Raw genomic sequence first — 17,500 nt, 5'->3', positions numbered from 1 at the left:
TTAACCTCAAGTTTCAGCGCTAACATAACTAATTAACATTTCATTACATATCTTGAGGTAATGGGGAGAACAGGTCATTCAGCCCAGCAATACTCACCTTTTCCTACCCTAAGTGTACCGACTGCTTTATTTGCCAAAAAGCTAAATAATATCCATCACCGTATCAAGCCTGGTCTTGTAAACCCCCCGTGTGTCTGCCCTCCACTACATGTCCTGGCAGCTATTCCACACAGAGACTACTCCACACAGAGACTGTTCCACACAGAGACCACTCTGTTTGGGGAAAAAAAACTTCCTAATGTCTGTGCACATAATTTGAACCTGGCCATCTCAAAGGCTTTGAAAATGTAGTTTACCCAGCAGTCAAGGCCTCACAAGGTAGCTGGAGGAGGAGGAGGGAACTGAGAAAAAGTTTTTTTACAAATACGGCTATAATACTGATACGCGTGGCACTTTTGGTCACTATAATCATGATGTGAAATTTTCAGTTGCATCTCTACTCTGAGCTAACGTGCTAATGTGCTAATGTGTGTCCGTGCTCCTGTTACAGCACACACTGGACATGCAGCTTGGGGTTATGTATATTTGAGCTCTGAGCTAACATGCTAATGTGCTAATGCTCCTTTCAGGCACAAGCTGGACGTGGTGTCGTGTGGGAAAGCCACGGTTCGAGTGCAGAAGGCCATCTGCAGTGGTTTCTTCCGCAATGCTGCCAAAAAGGACCCGCAGGAGGGCTACCGTACCCTCATCGACCAGCAGGTGGTGTACATCCACCCCTCCAGCGCCCTGTTCAACCGGCAACCAGAGTGGTGAGTACCACACACACACACACACACACACACACACACACACACCTCGCACACACACACACACACCTCGCACACACACACACACACACCTCGCACACACACACACACACACACGCACACACACACACCTCGCACACACACACACACACACACACACACACACACACACCTCGCACGCACACACACACCCACACACCTCGCACGCACACACACACACACACGCACACACACACCCACACACCTCGCACGCACACACACACACACACACACACACACCTCGCACACCCACACACACACACACACCCACACCCACACACACACACCCACACACCTCGCACGCACACACACACACACACACACCTCGCACACACACACACACACACACACACAAACACACACACACCCGCACCCACTCCTCACACACCCACACACCTTGCACACACCTTGCACACACACACACCTTGCACCCACCTCACACACACCCACACACCTTGCACACAGCCAAACACACACCCCCACACCCTCTCCTCACACACCCACACACACATACACCCACACACTCAGGCACACCTCACACACACACCTCACGCACACCTCACACTCACCTCATGCACACGCATACGAACACAAGTACACTTACACACAGAAACACGCTCAGTCTCGCACGCACACACCACACGCGCACACACATATACACATTCACACACAAACGGGCACACACACACTACTGAGCTTGCGGATACAGTATGTAAATGTATCTTGGCAGCCTGTGTTTTGCACAATCTGGTAGTTCTCGGTCTACAATGCAGTCCGCTGGCAGGCCTGGGTTGCGAAACGCAGTTGTATCACACTGGAGATGTGAACCTCAGTAAATAGTTCTGTTGCCTAGCTTGGCTCTCTCCCATCGTAAACATAGTAGCCTACTGTTATTGTAAGACATCCAAACACTGTATATCATCTAAGCCTGTATATCATTTTCAGCCTGTACACTGTCCATTCATGTAAAAGTCATGATTGTCAAGGATTTACTGAAGACCTGCTCCATACAGAGGCTGGAAATACACACTGGACTCATTAGCCTGGGCGTAGCTCACCTGAGTTTAAGGATAGCTCACGTGGGTTTAAGGATAGCTCACGTGGGTTTAAGGATAGCTCACCTGGGTTTTAAGGATAGCTCACCTGGGTTTTAAGGACATCTCACCTGGGTTTTAAGGATAGCTCACCTGGGTTTTAAGGATAGTTCATCTGGGTTTTAAGGATAGTTCTTCTGGCTTTAAGGATAGCTCATCTGGGTTTTAAGGATAGCTCACCTGGGTTTTAAGGATAGCTCACCTGGGTTTTAAGGATAGCTCACCTGGGCTTTAAGGATAGCTCATCTGGGTTTATGGATAGCTCACCTGGGTTTAAGGATAGCTCACCTGGGCTTTAAGGATAGCTCACCTGGGCGCGCTCGTTGGATAGCTCCACATGCTTTAGCTCCACAAGCTTTACACAATTTCTGATTTATTCAGAAGCTAGTTGTGTGCAACAGCAATCACTTTAGTCCCATTATCTCATGCAATTTATTTAGTTTTTGCTGTGTTCCTGGTGTATCACAAGCTGGTCTTCACCACTAAGGAGTATGTGCGTGCGTGCATAACCTCTCTCCCTCTCCTTCTCAGGGTGGTGTATCACGAGCTGGTCTTCACCACTAAGGAGTATGTACGTGCGTGATTTGCATGCATGCGTTGCGTGCGTGCATAACCTCTCTCCCTCTCCTTCTCAGGGTGGTGTATCACGAGCTGGTCCTCACCACTAAGGAGTACATGCGTGAGGTGACGACCATCGACCCGCGCTGGCTGGTGGAGTTTGCTCCGGCCTTCTTCAAGGTGTCCGACCCCACGCGTCTCAGCAAGCAGAAGAAGCAGCAGCGCCTGGAGCCGCTGTATAACCGCTACGAGGAGCCCAACGCCTGGAGGATCTCCCGCGCCTTCCGGCGCCGCTAGCCTGCCCTGCGCCCCGGGGGGCCCCTGGTCTCCCTCCCTGTGCTTTTATTTTCTATTTAACTCTTGTTGCACAGATTTGTTTTATTCTGCAGGCCGTATGCCCCTCTGTAGATTACAGATCAGAGTCATGGGTCTGTGGGTCAGTCTGTGTTGCATTATGGGTGGCAGTTGGGCTGAGGCTCACAGTGGTAACTATGGAAACGGTGTATAGTGTTGTTGTGCAGTTCAGCTGTGGCTGCGTCACTTTACGGCTTCCTCCATTTTGTTTCTTGGTCTTAATTTGGCGCTTATTTGTACTGTGGGCCTTGTGCCGATGGGGCAGGCTGTTAAACTGGAATCCATGCTGGCTCCTCGAGATGAGTCTCCCGCCCAATCAACCTTCAGTGGTAGTTTGGGCTGTGCTGTTGAAAGGAAAAGGCTGATTTGCGGTGGGAGAGAGAGATGGACGGAGCTGAAACCCAAAGCCAGGGCTGGATCCACAGGCGCCATTTTGTGATACGGCTGACCCCAAACTTGCAAGCTGCAAATATATTTCACAATGAAAAGTTTTTATTTACTTTTTCCCCAGGTAGAAATGCATAATTCCTACTTTAGTATTGAATATTTTGTTGTTATTTTGGCGAGGGAAGTGGTTTCCTTCTCCCCCACACAGTCTGGTGATTCTGTTCTCTGAATACTAACAGAATGGCAGTGGTATGGCGCCCCCTGTTGGTGCGGTGGACCTGCATGAGAAAACAACAGATGTGTGTGTGAGCTGCAGGCGGGGGGGCTGTTTGGGTTGTGTGCGGAGGGGGGGGCGGGGGGGCTGTTTTGGGACTGCCCCAGGGCCCCTCACAGCTTGGCTGGACCTGCAGCGGATGTTGAAGAGTTCCAGAAGCTTCCAGAACCGCTCTTTAAACAAACAGAACCACCGCTCTGACTCACCGCTGGCCCCAACACTCTGGACTGGGACAGAAACCTCTTTTATACTCTGTATTTTTTATAAACTCTGTATCTGCAGGGTTCTGCGCTGTACGTACGCCCACCTGCGCCTCGGCCTCACCTGGGGCCGCTCCGCTCTCCTGTTGGAGCCTTTTCTCTTCATTAAATGTGTTTGTTAACCGTGTGTGACGTGTGTGTGGTGTTCCTGATGGTCTGCGGGGGACGGGGTGTGTTGGGGGTTTGTGTAACTCTCGCTGTTGGCCGTTTGGAGCGGCTCGCGCGCTGATGCCTGTGCTGGTTCTGTGACTCGGTGAACGGGGATTCGAGTGTTGATGTGAATTGCTGCTGCTCGTCCCCCGAGTCAGAGTCGGGATTTAAACTCAAATGATCGTGAAACGGGAGTTTCCCGCAGAGGCGAATGCGACGGCTCCCTCTGAGCTGAGACGAGCTGGTTTCACTGCTCCTGCGTCAGCCTGCCCTGCACGCCCATGAAGACCACACGCTGTGCGGTGCCTTACGATAACGCCACACTAAAACGATGTACAAGAGGTGACACATCCCAATTTCAGCTTTTATTTCCTGTTATTTTTATCTAGATTTGATAAGACAACTTAGAATGTCAACTGTGCGAAGAAGACAGAGAGCAGCAATATAGAGGCTATACCACAACATGCAAACCGCTCACCAGTAGTAAGAATTGGAACAACCAGACAAAACAAACAACTGAAAGAGGCTGCAGTAAAAGCCCGGAAAAGCATCACAAAAGAAGAATGCAACAGTTTGATGTCAATGGGTTGCAGGCTTGATGCAGTTGTTGCAAGCAAGGCATATGCTACCCAAATATTCAGTGTTATTTACTTTCATTTACTTAGATACTCTGTTCCTGATGTTCTGGTGGTCTGATACCAAAGGTGCTATGTTTAGCCAGGAAATAAAAGCTGAAATTGTGTACTCTTGTCTCATGTTCATCTTTTTATCTTAACCCCCGGGGACTGTATGCCCACTCATTGGTGCCAAGCAGGAAGTAAAACAGGAAGGAGCTGCTTAGTTGTGGTCTGGCACCATCGTGGCAGTCTTCCTTTCATTGACTCTTAAGAGCATTCCACCGCCGAGGAGGGAGTCTGGCCCAGAACCTTCCTGCACGCACCGAGGGAGCAGAACAGGCCTGCTGCTTAAAGTTAAAAAAGAACATTTTTGTCCATGTTTTTTTTAAATCTTTCTTTGCATTGCAAATTGTAATATTAAATTCAATAAAGGATTCCTATTCCTAAACGATTAATTATGGCGTTTTAAAAGTGTTTTTCTAATGTGCAAATTTCACTGCTTTCAGCCTGTGACATTTTGAAGTGAACAATTCCTGAATTCCAATCCAATTTAATTTAATTTCATGTTTGAAGTATGAAGCTTTGAAATATGCTGAACTAGAGAAGATTGGAGGGCGGAGGGGGGGCTGGCTGTTAGAACACCCACATCAAACCCTTTGATCTGGGTCGCCATGGTGACCCCCCTGGAGGCGGGGCTATAGGAGATGAGTACTGGCCCATTCAGGTGTGCCAGTGATGTCGTGTCTGCTCAGACCTGGGGCGTGTTCACTCTGAAAACGTTTTGCTACGATATCCCGACGATATCACTACCTGGCCATTGTGGTGGAGTTGGTCATGTATGTCTTTAACAAGCTTGTGCTTTTTACAGAATAGGCTTCATAAAATCAGACGTAGTGCGTTTACCACTGCTGTGTGTGATGTCCCTTTAGCATGCTATGCTAACTTCTGTGTGTGATGTCCTTTTAGCATGCTATGCTAACTGCTGTGTCATGTCCCTTTAGCATGCTATGCTAACTGCTGTGTGTCATGTCCTTTTAGCATGCTATGCTAACTGCTATGTGTCATGTCCTTTTAGCATGCTATGCTAACTGCTGTGTCATGTCCCTTTAGCATGCTATGCTAACTGCTGTGTGTCATGTCCTTTTAGCATGCTATGCTAACTGCTGTGTGTCATGTCCTTTTAGCATGATAAGATAAGATAAGATAAGATACACTTTATTGAAACCCATGGGTTAATTTGTCCTCTGCATTTGACCCATCCTAGTTACTTAGGAGCATGTTATGCTAACTGCTGTGTGTGATGTCCCTTTAGCATGCTATGCTAACTGCTGTGTGCAATGTGCTTTAGAATGGCTCAGCCCTCCTCATGCAGCTCGTCCACACAATGGCCTCGGTCCAGACCCCGCGGCAGCGCCCCCCGAAAGCCCCGCAGCGTCCAGGCTAGAGCAGCCGCCCGTCTGTCCGTCACTGCAGGTGGGCGGAGTTTACACGCGCGGGCCGTTAGCGTAGCGCGGGCTCCAGGGCGTTTGCACACGCTGGCCGTTCGGCTCGATCGCACCGCCACCCCACGGCCTTCTGGTCCTGCACGTGCCATGCTGGTCCCCTCCCTCCCTGCCAGATCAGATCTGCACCCTGCGCCAAGCCCCACAGGCCGGCCGGGAGGCGAGGGTCTGCCAGAGGGCTGCGTGTCCCCTCTCCCACCCCTCCTCCTGAGGTGAGCCGGAGGAGGAGGGCCTGCAGCCCCTGGGATCCATGGCTAATGAGCCCCATCTATGAACCGTCTCAGCACAAGCACTCTGGCTCATCTATGAACACAAGCACTCTGGCTCAGCTGAGGATTTACACTGCATTACATTAATGGCATTTAGACTAGGGATGTGACAAATCATCAGTTTTTGTAACCGGTTACCATCCTATTTTTTAAACGGTTAACCGGTTAACCGATATTTCTTATGGCCGCTAGGGGTCGTATGTTTTTTATTTTAATTTTTTTATTTTAACTGGATCACTGAGAAATGTAATTGCATTTTCAAACGTTATTTTGGGCCATCTCAATAGTTAAATGTCAACATTGTAAGTCAGATATTAGTAAGCCTAATTACCAAATTAAATATTTACATTTACACTGACATTGTGCACTGTAACCTCACAGTTGCAGAATTCTGTAGTTACGTCCATGCTGGTCGATCGTGTCATTTTTTTAAAAATGCATCGGTTAAAATTATAATTCTTCGTGTTTTCATCCATCTTCTCTGTCTTTTGCCTGATAGACTTGATTGGCATGAAATCTGTCAATATGCTGCTGTTAAAAACTACGCGGTTGTGCACTCAAAATTCCGTGGTCACGCAATATTTGCCTGATATAATATAACACCCGGTCTATTTTACCATAGGCGGCTGGTCTAATGATTTTACTTTAATGCCAATGCAGGTCTCTGTTCAATTTGATATATCCTTATGTGACGGTAAACTTGCATTTTATATGCCAATGCATTTTATATGGCATGGGACAATCATGGTGGTGAGATTAACGTGTCCATTTTTCGATGAAAGCATTTTCTCTTTCAATATCTGATGATAAATAGCCTAATGATAATGTATTACCTTATTTATTTTTATGTAGATACCGCATAGTGGAAAGCGAAGTTCGGTTTGCCGATAGTTTTCTTCGATAATTCAGGTCTCAAGGAATAAACACGGATGAACAAACGCCATATAATAAGCCACCAGTGAACTAACAGCTACAGATTTAAAACACACAGAAATTATTTGACAGCTTGTGGATTTCCATGTAAATAGCGTATTGTAATATTTTGTGCAATGATGTATTGCTTTGTTTATTTTTATGTAGATACAGCATAGTGGAAAGCTACGTTCAGTTTGCCGTAGTGTGAAAGAATAAACACGGATCTTCTGTGAACCTTAGGAAACGACATAACGTTACAATTAGCCATAAGTCAACCAACAGCAACAGAAATTCTTTGATAACTCTAATACTGTAGCATTCAATTCCCTGTGGTGTTTGCATTTTAAACCCCTTGAAATGGCCAGATTGCTTGTTCTACTACTACTGAAGCTAGTCGATTGCTAGTTTAGAACCGCAATAATACGCGTGGTGATGAACGTGCATTTATTTTAAACTGAGCTTACAATTCCACCTTCAGAAAAAAAAAATCGGTTATCGGTTATCAATTTTTTGTAACCGGTTACAAATCAGTTTCGGTTAACCGTTTAACCGTTCACACCCCTAATTTAGCCGCTTGCTGGATCTGTCCTCTAACTATCAGACCGGGGTCAAATACATATTTGTTTTGGATTCAAATGCTATTCTGTGCTCAGATGATCTTGCCTGGTGCTATTGAGTGAACGAATAGGACCAGAAGTACGTGGAAATATATAGATTCCAATCTCAGCAGAAAATAATTTGAATCCAAAATCATGATGCATTTGACCCAGGTCTGTTCGCTATGCCTCTGGGGAAGGACACATGCATTTACCCGTTCAGCAGAGACAAGAGTCTCTTCATTGTGCAAATCCTGTCACCAGACAAAGCCCCGTTCGATGCCCTGTTGTAATGTTTTGAAAGACATCAAACATTGCTTCCACTTTAACAGCAGCAGTGTCAGTTATCTGCAGCAGGCGAATACACCACACATGTTCCGTATTGTACTGATATTGGGTCTTTATTGAGTGATAAGTTTAACCACCGTCATGTGTTTGGATTGGATAGATCAGGCCTCATACGTGAGAAGAATTGGAGACTTTTAAACCCTAACAGGATCCATTAAACAAAAACACCAGAGCCATATATACAAGAAGTGGGGGTGAGGTTGTGCAAGAGGGGTGTGGAGGTTAGGGGGGGGGGGGGTCAGGGGGGTTAGTACATGTAGCCTTTGGCGTAGGGCTGGGGCGGGGGCTGCTCTGGCAGGTACGGCCCCCCCTCGTCCAGGTGAGACAGCGGGACGGTGTCTTCCTCGTTGACGTAGCGCTCAAACTCCGCCTTCAGGCTGGGCCGCTGATTATCGGGGAACGCCAGTGAGATCAGAGCCTCGGGCTCACACACAAACTTATACACGTAGCGCTCTCCTGCCACCTGTACACACACACACACACACACACACAGTTACAATACAGTCTCAAACCCCCTGCACACATTTCAATGTCCACATACCAAAGTAACACTGAAGGACATGGACACTACTGCGGGTGTGACAGACAGGGGCAGGGTGTGGCAGACAGGGGCAGGGTGTGGCTCTGTACCTTCTGCATGATGCCCTTCTCGTAGTAGTATCGCAGTGAGCGGCTCAGCTTGTCGTAGTTCATCGCCGGCCGGTTCTTCTGCATGCCCCACAGCCGGGCCACCTGACAGGAACAGGAAGTAAGGCGTTGGGATACGTGGTCGGAGCAAAACTCATAATATACCAGTAACCTCAATAGCATTGGCCCAAACAGTAGCTGTCATATGAAGTGCAATCAAATCAAATAACCAAAACAAGTCCGTATCGTGACATTGGCAAAGCAACAAGGTTTCCCGCCCTCGTGGATGAACACCAATGAGACGGCAGGACGGAGAGAGTCGTGCCATTGGCTGATGCAGTCTTTGCCGGATTTACAATTATTCACCTGCTTCTCGCTTCCATCCAACAGCAGATCTGGTCCTGGACCATTTTAATGTCAAAAGTGGTACTTTCATTGCCGGCTACAATTGACCAAAAGCCATTAAGTGCTCTAATTTTCTGAATTATAATTTCTTTCTAAATTAATAGTGTTACTTATTTGCATTTTGCAAGTATACTTCTGATTCCATACCATTTGGGTTGACCGGACTATTTGGTTCTACTGTATGTACGTGGAAATTGGTATTGACCACAGTGAAAATGTAAGTTTAGTTTTAAAACTTAAAACTTTTTTGTGAAACATTTTGTTTACTAATCCAGCAGACTTGGCATGACGTTAAGGAACCGCCCAATGTACGCACTGCCGCTCATTCTCCCAGACCAGTCATGCGAGCCTCTTCACCCAATTTAGAAAAGCTTGGGGTTTTGTTTCAAGCACAAAATGTCACATATTTTGTGGTTTGAATGTGATGTGCTGCAGGTTGTCATTCCGGGGCGATGACTCATCAGCCACACCCACTGGCGTCCCAGACGTTTAACCTCCGGCTGAACTCTGTGCCCGGGTCACAAACTCTGCGGAGTTACTGTAATCTCTGCAGTTATGAAGTTATGAGTTAATCTCTGAAGGAATGTGAGCAGACAAAGCGGAGACGTTCACTATTCTCCATCCTGACACGAAGGCCAGGGGGTATGAATGAGCTTGTGTCAAAAGGTAAAAACAAAAACAAGCCAGATCCTGTTTGCATTGTGGTTCTCGTAACAAGGTATCAAATTATTCAGTGTATATGTTTGCCCACGACAAGACTATATCTTATACAACATATTCTTTATGTCATGTACCATATTCTGAGTCCATCGTTCTCTCTACTCTGTACACACAGTAGTGAATAATGCTGTAATGGATGACCAGTGTGTTTCATTTAAGAGCCACGCAAAGATCACCCTGGGGGTGTCCTGCTGTTCTGCTGTTCCAGTCCCGGTGGGCCCAGCTCTCCCGTGTTAGCCCGCTCCTGCAGGGCACGGTTCGGGAGGGTGGTGTGTTTAAGCACTGGGACTGGGGAAACGTTTAATCTAATCAACTAGGATATAAAGATTGGTGGTGTTCAACAAGCAGTGTGTACAGATGCAAGTTCAGTGCAGTGTAGAAAGACACATTACATTACAGGCATTACATTACATCACAGGCGTTTAGCAGACGCTCTTATCCGGAGTGACGTACAGTGAACAACCCCATGAGGGAGATTCTGTAGAGCTGCAGCCTGATGTGACCTAGTGACTCCGCGTCTTTGCCTATTTGTCACTATAGTTTGTGCACTTCCAGGACTAAAAGACCAGTCATATAAAAAAGACTCATTAAACGAGAGAGGATATGTGTTTTGGATATGTGAGGTTTGTGTGATGTATGTGTGCGGGGTGTGTGGGGTTCGGGGTGTGTGGGGTGTGATGTATGTGTGGGGTAGGTGTGTGGGGTTCGGGGTGTGATGTATGTGTGCGGGGTGTGATGTATGTGGGGTAGGTGTGTGGGGTTCGGGGTGTGATGTATGTGTGGGGTAGGTGTGTGGGGTTTGGGGTGTGTGGGGTGTGATGTATGTGTGCGGGGTGTGTGGGGTGTGATGTATGTGTGCGGGGTGTGGGGTTTGGGGTGTGTGGGGTGTGATGTATGTGTGGGGTAGGTGTGTGGGGTGTGATGTATGTGTGGGGTTTGGGGTGTGTGGGGTGTGATGTATGTGTGGGGTAGGTGTGTGGGGTTTGGGGTGTGTGGGGTGTGATGTATGTGTGGGGTTTGGGGTGTGTGGGGTGTGATGTATGTGTGGGGTAGGTGTGTGGGGTTTGGGGTGTGTGGGGTGTGATGTATGTGTGGGGTAGGTGTGTGGGGTGTGATGTATGTGTGGGGTAGGTGTGTGGGGTACAGGGTGTGTGGGGTGTGATGTATGTGTGGGGTTTGGGGTGTGTGGGGTGTGATGTATGTGTGGGGTAGGTGTGTGGGGTTCGGGGTGTGTGGGGTGTGATGTATGTGTGGGGTAGGTGTGTGGGGTACGGGGGCCGTGACCGCACCTCCTCCGGCTCGATGAGCTTGAACTCCATGCCTCGGCCGGTCCAGGCAATGAAGTGGGCGTTGGCCGGGTCGTCCAGCAGCGCCACCAGGAACTGCCACAGCTGCAGAGAGCCGCGTCGCTGGTAGGGGGCGCCCTCACGAAACACAGGCCCCGCTTCCGCCTTCACCTCGCCTGGGGGAGAGCACTGTGTGAGTAACATCACTCTATTCCCATACTACTGTGAGTAACATCACTCTATTCCCATACTACTGTGAGTAACATCACTCTATTCCCATACTACTGTGAGTAACATCACACTATTACCATACTACTGTGAGTAACATCACTCTATTCCCATACTACTGTGAGTAACATCACTCTATTCCCATACTACTGTGAGTAACATCACTCTATTCCCATACTACTGTGAGTAACATCACTCTATTCCCATACTACTGTGAGTAACATCACTCTATTCCCATACTAATGTGAGTAACATCACACTATTACCATACTACTGTGTGTAACATCACACTATTACCATACTACTGTGAGTAACATCACACTATTACCATACTACTGTGAGTAACATCATGCTATTACCATACTACTGTGAGTAACATCATGCTATTACCATACTACTGTGAGTAACATCACACTATTACCATACTACTGTGAGTAACATCATGCTATTACCATACTACTGTGCTTTACTAAACCCTTTCACTCTTGTTTTGAGCCCCGCTAAATTTTCTCAACCAAAGCCTTGGGACTGGATGCTGGGGACCATGGGGGTTGTTTCAATGAATGAAAATGAACCCCTAAAGCCAAGTCAATGCTAGAGTCTGACTCGATGACCACCTAGTTGGTCTAGTGGAATGCAATAGCCCTTCAAAATATATATATTTTAAATATGCAAATTATAGCCACTTTCATATCTAATACCACACAACACAAGACTGTGACCTCAGTATATTCTATTCTAAAAAGTGGTGGCAGCTGGTGAGTTCATTATTTGTCGTGTTGGCCGTTGAGTTTAGTTCTGGGTCGAATGAGAACCTGATTAACTGCAGCACCTCTGAGCTCATAAATCATAGTGCATTATGGGAGAATGACACCGCAGTCTGCGAGATGTCACGAGAGCTTCAATCATCCTTAATGCTGAGGAAACCTAACCACTTAGGTTCAAGTGCCTGTCGCGTAAAAGGCTTTGAGTTATTATTTTCTGACAGCATGTGATACTCTGGGCGCTGCAGGGCTCGGGAGACCGGCGGACACCGATACTGCTAATGAGACGCTGCTTCTTCCTGATTTTATCTCTGAAACGCAAACAGATTCAGTTTCCCTTACTGGGGAACTTTTCCAGTTCAGGGCTTGATCTTGCCTTAAGATCCGTAAAAATGCTTTTGGATTCAAATTAAACCCAGTTCAGTTGTTTGGCTGGACTTACTGCAACGTACACGGCAGTAGACTATAAGTAGATGACCCTTCTCAGGGGTGTTTGATAAATTCTTGGTGTTCAACCACTTTAGGGCCATTCCAGCTGCATTATGGGTATAAATCCTGACCAGTAAGGTATTGACCTTCAGGAGGTCCCATCAATCATGAGCCTTGATCAATGGCACACTGCAATATGGCCATTCCTGATTGGACCACAAGAACTAGTACCATTACCAGATCATTTGTCATGTCACACCAGTAGGCCCAAAACAAGCAAATCACAATGTATGAAGGCATTAAACAATGTGCTGCCATAAGCCTTTTAGAGTGAAAAGCTTTCTGTGGAAATGATTTTTATGGTTTTATGGAAGGCTGGCTTTGGTAAAATGTTGAACAAGTAGTGTGTCTTGGGGTTAGACACGATTTTCAAGTTCACCTTCAAATTTCTCTGGAACAACGCGGGAATCATTCTCGAACGGATATCCTGAAAAAAAAAGCACAATTTGGTTAAAATAAATGGTGGTATATTCATTCAAATCAGTCCCACCTTTCAACAAAGAGGGCAAACAAGAGGATGGTTCTCCACAAGAAAGAGTGCTGCAGAGCTGCCGTCTGTATGACAGATGTAGCGACTGAATGACCTGTTAGATAAAGTGGAAGTAGCCATTGTTCTTCCAGAGTTCCTTGCGCTGAAGTTTATTTAGGGGCGGGTAAGTGGTGTTCTGGAGCGTCTCAGCGTGACGTGTGTCCCTGGGAGCTGCAGGCTCCAGAACCCTGCGCTCTGAGCGCGTTGTTTCCGCAGTCTGAGCGGAGCTGCCCTTTCTGGGAGCCAGGAGGACCAGCAACCCTGCAGAATAACGTCCCCCAGTCTGTCCAGGAAAAACATTCCTCTCCCCCAGCAGCACCGCTGACAGCCTGGGGAGACGCCGTCTCTGCCAATGGAAACGGAGACTCTCGGCTGGCTGTGAGCCGATTGGCCGCCGGGCTGGAACCGTTACAAGCGACCCGGGCCGTGATTCTCTGGCCTGCTGTCGTTGACCAATCCGCTGGGAGCTACCATTGTTGCTAAGGTGTGGGGGCAGGGGGATGGGATGTATCAAGGGCGGTAAATCTCTGGAGCCCTGCGGCTCAACATGAGGTTGGGTGCTCTACCCAGATGGACAGACATAACGACCTCACAGACACAGAACCTAAAATACCCTTTTAACATCTGAGATCTGAAACTTCTATAGTGTAATGAGTCAGACATGAATCGTTTTTGTGACTGAATACTGGCACTGGATGTTAACGATGGATAACCTGGACTTCCATTTGGACCTACAGTATAATGCTAGCAACAGGCTTTTTAAAAGGATATCTGATTGGATGTTATTGGCCTTTGGGAGAAAAGGTTGAAGATGGTGTCTAGATGTTCATACGCAGCAGAAAGGAGGAAGAGTAGAGCTCACCTTCGTTGTTGTGCCGGGGGTTGGGGTAGCCCTCGTTGTGGAGGTACATGGAAGGGCAGCCAGGCACATCTGCAGAAAGCAGCGTAATAGTTCAGCTGATACAGACTACAATAACACAATTCTGCTCTCAGTTCAGCTGACACAGACTACAATGACATGATTCTGCCCTCAGTTCAGCTGACACAGACTACAATAACACAATTCTGCCCTCAGTTCAGCTGATACAGACTACAGTAACACAATTCTGCCCTGAGTTCAGCTGATACAGACTACAATAACACGATTCTGCCCTCAGTTCAGCTGATACAGACTACAATAACACGATTCTGCCCTCAGTTCAGCTGATACAGACTACAATAAAACGATTCTGCCCTCAGTTCAGCTGATACAGACTACAATAACACGATTCTGCCCTTAGTTCAGCTGATACAGACTACAATAACACGATTCTGCCCTCAGTTCAGCTGATATATACTACAATAACACAATTTCTGCCCTCAGTTCAGCTGATACAGACTACAATAACACGATTCTGCCCTCAGTTCAGCTGATACAGACTACAATAACACGATTCTGCCCTCCGTTCAGCTGATACAGACTACAATAACACGATTTTGCCCTTAGTTCAGCTGATACAGACAAAAATAACACAATTCTGCCCTCAGTTCAGCTGACACAGACTACAATAACACAATTCTGCCCTCAGTTCAGCTGATACAGACTACAATAACACGATTTTGCCCTTAGTTCCGCTGATACAGACTAAAATAACACGATTCTGCCCTCAGTTCAGCTGATAGACTACAATAACAAGATTCTGCCCTCAGTTCAGCTGACAGACTACAATAACACGATTCTGCCCTTAGTTCAGCTGATACAGACTACAATAACACGATTTTGCCCTTAGTTCAGCTGATACAGACTACAATAACACGATTCTGCCCTCAGTTCAGCTGATACAGACTACAATAACACGATTCTGCCCTCAGTTCAGCTGATACAGACTACAATAACACGATTCTGCCCTCAGTTCAGCTGATACAGACTACAATAACACGATTCTGCCCTTAGTTCAGCTGATACAGACTAAAATAACACAATTCTGCCCTCAGTTCAGCTGATACAGACTACAATAACACGATTCTGCCCTCAGTTCAGCTGATAGACTACAATAACACGATTCTGCCCTTAGTTCAGCTGATACAGACTACAATAACACGATTCTGCCCTCCGTTCAGCTGATACAGACTACAATAACACGATTCTGCCCTCAGTTCAGCTGATACAGACTACAATAACACGATTCTGCCCTCAGTTCAGTTGATACAGACTACAATAACACGATTCTGCCCTCAGTTCAGCTGATAGACTACAATAACACAATTCTGCCCTCAGTTCAGCTGATAGACTACAATAACACGATTCTGCCCTTAGTTCAGCTGATACAGACTACAATAACACGATTCTGCCCTCAGTTCAGCTGATATAGACTACAATAACACGATTCTGCCCTCCGTTCAGCTGATACAGACTACAATAACACGATTCTGCCCTCAGTTCAGCTGATACAGACTACAATAACACGATTCTGCCCTCCGTTCAGCTGATACAGACTACAATAACAAGATTTTGCCCTTAGTTCAGCTGATACAGACTACAATAACACGATTCTGCCCTCAGTTCAGTTGATACAGACTACAATAACACGATTCTGCCCTCAGTTCAGCTGATACAGACTACAATAACACGATTTTGCCCTTAGTTCAGCTGATACAGACTACAATAACACGATTCTGCCCTCAGTTCAGCTGATACAGACTACAATAACACGATTCTGCCCTCAGTTCAGCTGATACAGACTACAATAACACGATTCTGCCCTCAGTTCAGCTGATAGACTACAATAACACGATTCTGCCCTTAGTTCAGCTGATACAGACTACAATAACACGATTCTGCCCTCAGTTCAGCTGATAGACTACAATAACACGATTCTGCCCTCCGTTCAGCTGATACAGACTACAATAACACGATTCTGCCCTCAGTTCAGCTGATACAGACTACAATAACACGATTCTGCCCTCCGTTCAGCTGATACAGACTACAATAACAAGATTTTGCCCTTAGTTCAGCTGATACAGACTACAATAACACGATTCTGCCCTCAGTTCAGTTGATACAGACTACAATAACACGATTCTGCCCTCAGTTCAGCTGATACAGACTACAATAACACGATTTTGCCCTTAGTTCAGCTGATACAGACTAAAATAACACGATTCTGCCCTCAGTTCAGCTGATAGACTACATAACAAGATTCTGCCCTCAGTTCAGCTGACAGACTACAATAACATGATTCTGCCCTTAGTTCAGCTGATACAGACTACAATAACACGATTTTGCCCTTAGTTCAGCTGATACAGACTACAATAACACGATTCTGCCCTCAGTTCAGCTGATACAGACTACAATAACACGATTCTGCCCTCAGTTCAGCTGATACAGACTACAATAACACGATTCTGCCCTCAGTTCAGCTGATACAGACTACAATAACACGATTCTGCCCTTAGTTCAGCTGATACAGACTAAAATAACACAATTCTGCCCTCAGTTCAGCTGATACAGACTACAATAACACGATTCTGCCCTCAGTTCAGCTGATATCGACTACAATAACACGATTCTGCCCTCCGTTCAGCTGATACAGACTACAATAACATGATTTTGCCCTTAGTTCAGCTGATACAGACTACAATAACACGATTCTGCCCTCAGTTCAGCTGATACAGACTACAATAACACGATTCTGCCCTCAGTTCAGCTTATACAGACTACAATAACACAATTCTGCCCTCAGTTCAGCTGATACAGACTACAATAACACGATTCTGCCCTTAGTTCAGGCTGCTAATGGGACTGCCCCACCTTACATACAATACTTGATCACTCCCTACTCCCCAGCTAGACCACTCTGGTCTGCCAGCTCTGGTCGCCTTATGGTTCCCTCACTACGAGCACCTGGCGGTCGAGCTGCACATTCACACCTGTTTTCCGTTCTGGTTCCTCAGTGGTGGAATGACTTGCCTACCACTGTCAGGACAGCAGAATCCCTCCCCCTATTTCAACGCAGACTAAAAACACACCTTTTCAAACTCTACCTTAGTCCTCCCTCCTGATTTCCCCCGGCCCCCCTTTCTGATATCCCTATCCCTCTTGTCTAACCCCCCAAAAAAAAGAAGAAAAAAAAGAATTGCACTTATGATGACTATATGTTTAAAACAGCACTTCCTATGTATTTTCCTAGTTATGGATGTAATGCTTTGACTTGCACTTGTAAGTCGCTTTGGATTAAAAGTGTCTGCCAAATGACTTAAATGTACATGTAAAATGTAAAATGATACAGACTACAATAACACGA

At 46.5% G+C, this 17,500-nt stretch overlaps 2 protein-coding genes across 7 annotated transcripts in view; one reads left to right on the top strand and one right to left on the bottom strand.

Annotated features, from left to right (window-relative positions):
• Positions 1-3,899, top strand: part of dhx8 (DEAH (Asp-Glu-Ala-His) box polypeptide 8) — a 21,519-nt gene extending 17,620 nt beyond the window's left edge. For both annotated transcript variants that reach the window (XM_061223646.1, XM_061223647.1), the window contains 2 exons: positions 630-809; positions 2,575-3,899. In XM_061223646.1, coding sequence (XP_061079630.1) covers positions 630-809; positions 2,575-2,794 — 400 coding nt within the window. In that variant the 3' untranslated portion in view covers positions 2,795-3,899. The remainder of the gene's footprint in view (positions 1-629; positions 810-2,574) is intronic.
• A 4,304-nt stretch (positions 3,900-8,203) lies between these two features.
• Positions 8,204-17,500, bottom strand: part of LOC133114574 (ETS translocation variant 4-like) — a 39,786-nt gene continuing 30,489 nt past the window's right edge. For all 5 annotated transcript variants that reach the window (XM_061224081.1, XM_061224078.1, XM_061224080.1 and 2 more), the window contains 5 exons: positions 14,080-14,148; positions 13,068-13,115; positions 11,211-11,383; positions 8,800-8,901; positions 8,204-8,632 (listed from right to left, as the gene is read on the bottom strand). In XM_061224081.1, the coding sequence (XP_061080065.1) occupies positions 8,417-8,632; positions 8,800-8,901; positions 11,211-11,383; positions 13,068-13,115; positions 14,080-14,148 (608 nt within the window). In that variant the 3' untranslated portion in view covers positions 8,204-8,416. The remainder of the gene's footprint in view (positions 8,633-8,799; positions 8,902-11,210; positions 11,384-13,067; positions 13,116-14,079; positions 14,149-17,500) is intronic.

The sequence above is a fragment of the Conger conger genome, chromosome 16 (genome assembly GCF_963514075.1).
Source record: "Conger conger chromosome 16, fConCon1.1, whole genome shotgun sequence".
In the NCBI taxonomy this organism is placed as follows: Eukaryota; Metazoa; Chordata; class Actinopteri; order Anguilliformes; family Congridae; genus Conger; species Conger conger.
This window is presented reverse-complemented; position numbering and strand designations above follow the sequence as displayed.